General features: G+C 36.1%; 1 protein-coding gene across 1 annotated transcript in view; it reads left to right on the top strand.

Annotated features, from left to right (window-relative positions):
- Positions 1-1,159: 1,159 nt before the first annotated feature.
- The window catches only part of LOC109539764 (protein tincar), a gene marked incomplete in the record, with an annotated part of 13,742 nt that continues 10,648 nt past the window's right edge, over positions 1,160-4,253 (top strand). Inside the window, 3 exon segments of the mRNA XM_048668339.1 lie at positions 1,160-1,444; positions 2,938-3,215; positions 3,274-3,392. Coding sequence (XP_048524296.1) covers positions 3,026-3,215; positions 3,274-3,392 — 309 coding nt within the window.

The raw sequence follows: 4,253 nt of genomic DNA, 5'->3' as shown, positions 1-4,253 counted from the left end.
GCCTCTTAAAGCCGGATATTTGAATTGAAATTGCAGCTTAGAGAAGGTACTTGCGACAAGATGATGAATCATCCCATAGTCTCCCCGATGTTTCTCAAATGGTTTACTCAATGAAATAAATTCTCAATCTTTGGGGGAGAAGGTGGACAATGCGCCCATTAAATTGATTTATGTTTTCTTAGGGTGACACCTTGTGTTACCCTATTATTACTTCCTCAATTCCGCAAAGACTGGGTAGTTTCGACAATGTTCAATCCCAATGAATTCTTTTAATGTTTAGCTCCAAACATTAGAGAATTTAGCGCACGTTGGTGAACGCCTTGAACACAGAAGGAAAGATTTCAATCTCCTCTTTATGACCTGAGCTCAGCTCAAACTCTACCAGCTTTAAAGGTTTAAAGGAGCGAAATCGCTTAAGTCAATATGCACTTGCTTTTCAACTGGCTGAAGCAAGCGGAACTGAGCCCAAAGCAACTCGGGCGAGTTTATGTCATGGATATAATATATAATTCCTCCATTTTCCATTACTTCCGGCAACAAATCGATAGGGGTTGTTACGCCGGTCCGTTGCAAGGGGTTGGTATGTTACAAGGGAGGTTTGTTTTATAATTCAAATGGTTATGGAAAATTTGTTATTTGATGCTTTTATTGCTTTTTTGCACAGCTTTCATATAGAGGTAATACACCATAAATTTCACCCTTAACTTAAATATTCCCTAGATTTTGACTGCGAATATTTTCTCAATCCAACATTCGATTTGAACAATTCTTTTATCCAATAACAGTTTTGTTCTTGGACACAAATTACTTTAAAAGACAAGCAAAAAAAGTAATTAAACATATTGTACAGGGTGTATAATACTGCCATGTTTTGGCTGAAAATGTTACAAAATTCAATTCATTGATCAAAATCCAAGCTACTCATTCATAAATATTATTTTGCAAACCAAACAACTATAGCACAAAATACACTCTTGACTATTTTTTTCCTGGGTTCTTCGAACACTCCTCTGAATATGTTAACCAGCGTGGTAGCGAAACGTTAGGACCAACTCCCTATGGACGACCTCTTAATAAGGCAAAAGACCATTATTTTGATCTTTTATTTACTGCTCTTTAGACACTTTTCTCATAAGCAATGGAAGCGCAGGTTGTCGAGGGTAGTTTTCATTTTGCTCTGGTATCTCACCCTAAAATTTACGTCCATTTGATGCAGCTATCAAAAGTTGCTTCCAAAGACGCACGACGTCCTAAGGGCCGACGTTGTGGTATGTGGACGAGGGCCAAATAATAATCAGCTCGGTCCAGGAATCCAGTATTTTTCCGGTTGTGCAACTGTTTAGTGAAACAATTGGTTGTGTGCATCAGCATTGTTGATTGTTTGCCTCCTAGAAGTGGATCTCAGTGAGCTGCTAGAGGATGTAAATCTCCAAAAGCTCGGCTGGTGAGTCCAGATTGCCAGTCGCTTTAAGGGCCTGGATCTGTAAACGGCCAGAATATTTCAAGCGTAGTGCGAATTGTTTATATGAATGAGCTTCAGTTTTTTTCTCTTTGTCTTTGTTTCCAGAGGGAGATCAAAGGGTTTTGTATCCATATTGAACCAAATTGGTTGGTGCTAAGCCTAATCCAGTTATGTGGTTTCCTTGAACTACTTCTCATTGTGGGTTTTGCTTGTGCTTTAATCAAGTTTTCCTTTATAAGTCCATTAGCTGCTTGTGGTAGATGGTTTATTGATTGTGAATATTTATTGATTTTGAATATTTGAGTTTATTATCAGTCAATACATCAATCTACAGGTTGAGTTACCAGTCATTGATAATCAAGTGTTCTCTTTATAACGTTCTTTATGAGCGTTTAATTTAATTTATTTTCAATCACCGATGCTTTTGCATCGCTTTCATAGTCGCTTTGCATCCAGTACTTTAAATGCGTTTTTCCCAAATTATTGAATTGTTGTTTAGTTAGTTTAAATACCTTGAGCTGCAGAAACTAGATCTAAAATAGTGCCCAAAACAAATTTAATTCGTTTGGAGTTTGTCTGTTTTTTGCGATGTGCAGTTTATTAACTACTGTGAAAATCTAGAGCAGTTTATGATCAGATCAAATCGCCTTTAGAAATAGAATTTTTTTGCATAACATGGTAAATTTTCGTCAACTTTTATCCACAACTATTTTTTTAGCGTAAATAAAATTCATACAAAGAAACTAAGAGAACAAATGATAAAAAATAATCAATCTTTGCAGCGAATTCATTCAATAAACGGACAATTATTATAGCGTAAATATTCCCTAACGTTTGACTTTGAAAATTTTCTCTGTCAGGAATCCGATTTGAACAATTTTTTTTGTCAAATGATAGCACTATTCTTGCACACAATTTAAGTTATAAGATAAGCAAAAAATGTCATATTTTCATTTTTGTTTTGTTTCTTTATGGAGTTGCATACGGAACAAAAGCAAAAGAAGTTAAGAGCTCTAGATTTGTAATAAAATTTCGATTGCACATCCTTTTACAGAATTTATGAAAATTTATACTAACTAATAAAACTAATACTCGAATTTTCTACAAAAGCAATCAATCTTGAGAAACCGTTCAGAAAAATTATTTAATTGTTATGATTTTCGAAATTAAGAAAAACTAAATATAGACTACATAAGACCATTTCACTTGGTGTCCTCTTCTGTTTGACTTGTGTATCAATTAAGTCAGATGCTTTAGGAAACTAAGAAGAATTTAATGCCAAATGAGAGCGTCTCCTTTGAGAGCGGCTGTTGTAAAGGCTTTTACAGCTTCAGCCCAAGTAGAGAACTTAAGCAAAGACTTTTCAACGATTTTCTTCAAATAAGCTTAGTTCAGAAACATTAAAGTAATCAAAAGTAAAATATTTTAGGCAAAAGCAGTCCTGAACTTCAACATTTCTTACAAACCTTTTCCAGATGTTTTACCAGGCTAAAGCATTTCTTCATATCTGCCTGGAAGTTGTGGCTCAAGGATAATGACTTAGCTGGTTAGCTCTTAAGCGAAATGAGTTCTTCGAGTAAGGCTAGCAAGGGAAACTATCGAGCCATCAGATCGCAGGAAAGCGATTGGCCGGTCAGTTCCAACAGCAAAACCAATGGCATTCATTTGAACAACCTTTGGTCCATTTGGTATGGGATTATTTGCGCCAGCTTGCAAGGCTATCTGGCTTATCGGTGTTTAAAGGAGATTTTGGGTACCTAAACTACAGCGATTTTTCTGAACTTTTGTTGATCAAAAGCACCGTTTTCCAGGATATTCGGTCCTGGCCTGGCCGGATGGATTGCCGTATCTTGAGCTAAACTGCAGCTTGGGGTTAAATGGCGCAGTTTTCCTGCTGCTGCCCATTTTCTTCACAGTGACAATTCTCAAGGTAAATTGACTGGAATTATTAATTTTAGGCAATATCCTTAGACGTTTTGCAAGCTCGAGGGGCCTGCATCCTCAGAGGTATTTCTCTGGAAAGCTTAAGCTTGACTGACCAAGAATCGATCCAGTGTCTTCACTTTAGTCGATTGTCAACTTCTCAAACTCATCATTAACAACTGAACCGCTAAACTCTCGGCAAAAGTTTCTTTTAAAAAGTTTACGTAGCGCGTAAAGTTTCGACTGAGTACGAAACTAAAGAAAATGCTGAAAATTTCAGTGAAGCAACTTAAAGGGAAAACGTAATCAGTAACGCTTCAATCGTTGAATGTGCAACCTAATTAAAACTAAACTGAAAAAAACTAAGCTATATCTCTTCAAAATGTGCATGTGGAAAACCAGAATTTATTTGGTTTTTCCAAGCACGAGTGTTTTGCATCTTCAGAGGTGGTTGCTGCGCCGAACAAACGAGTTCTGAAGATGAAAGCCACTCGTGTTTACGAAACGTCTGGAATACATTATTAATGTTCATAAGGCATCGGTTCGGATAAAGGACATAATTTAAAGCGAAAATTCTTTCTTTTTGTGGAATTTGCCTTTTTGGAATTTTTTTGATGGCGTGAATGGAGTTAGGCATTTGCGGTCATTGCTTGAGCTTCTTTTCAGGCCTAGCAATGATAATACTTAACTTTTGAAAGCAGGCTTATTTAAAAGGGTTATCAATAACGTTTTAATCGATCGTAAAATTGTAACTAAATCTAGAAGAGAGTGAATTATAGATAAGTTCTATATTGTTGAGGCGGATTCATTTTTACAAACTTCTTTTTGGGTATTTCGCCTCAAAAATTTTTGTCTTTAAAAAAGACAG

This window comes from Dendroctonus ponderosae, unplaced genomic scaffold (assembly GCF_020466585.1).
Source record: "Dendroctonus ponderosae isolate FM_Combo_2020 unplaced genomic scaffold, Dpon_F_20191213v2 Dpon_F_20191213_7, whole genome shotgun sequence".
In the NCBI taxonomy this organism is placed as follows: Eukaryota; Metazoa; Arthropoda; class Insecta; order Coleoptera; family Curculionidae; genus Dendroctonus; species Dendroctonus ponderosae.
This window is presented reverse-complemented; position numbering and strand designations above follow the sequence as displayed.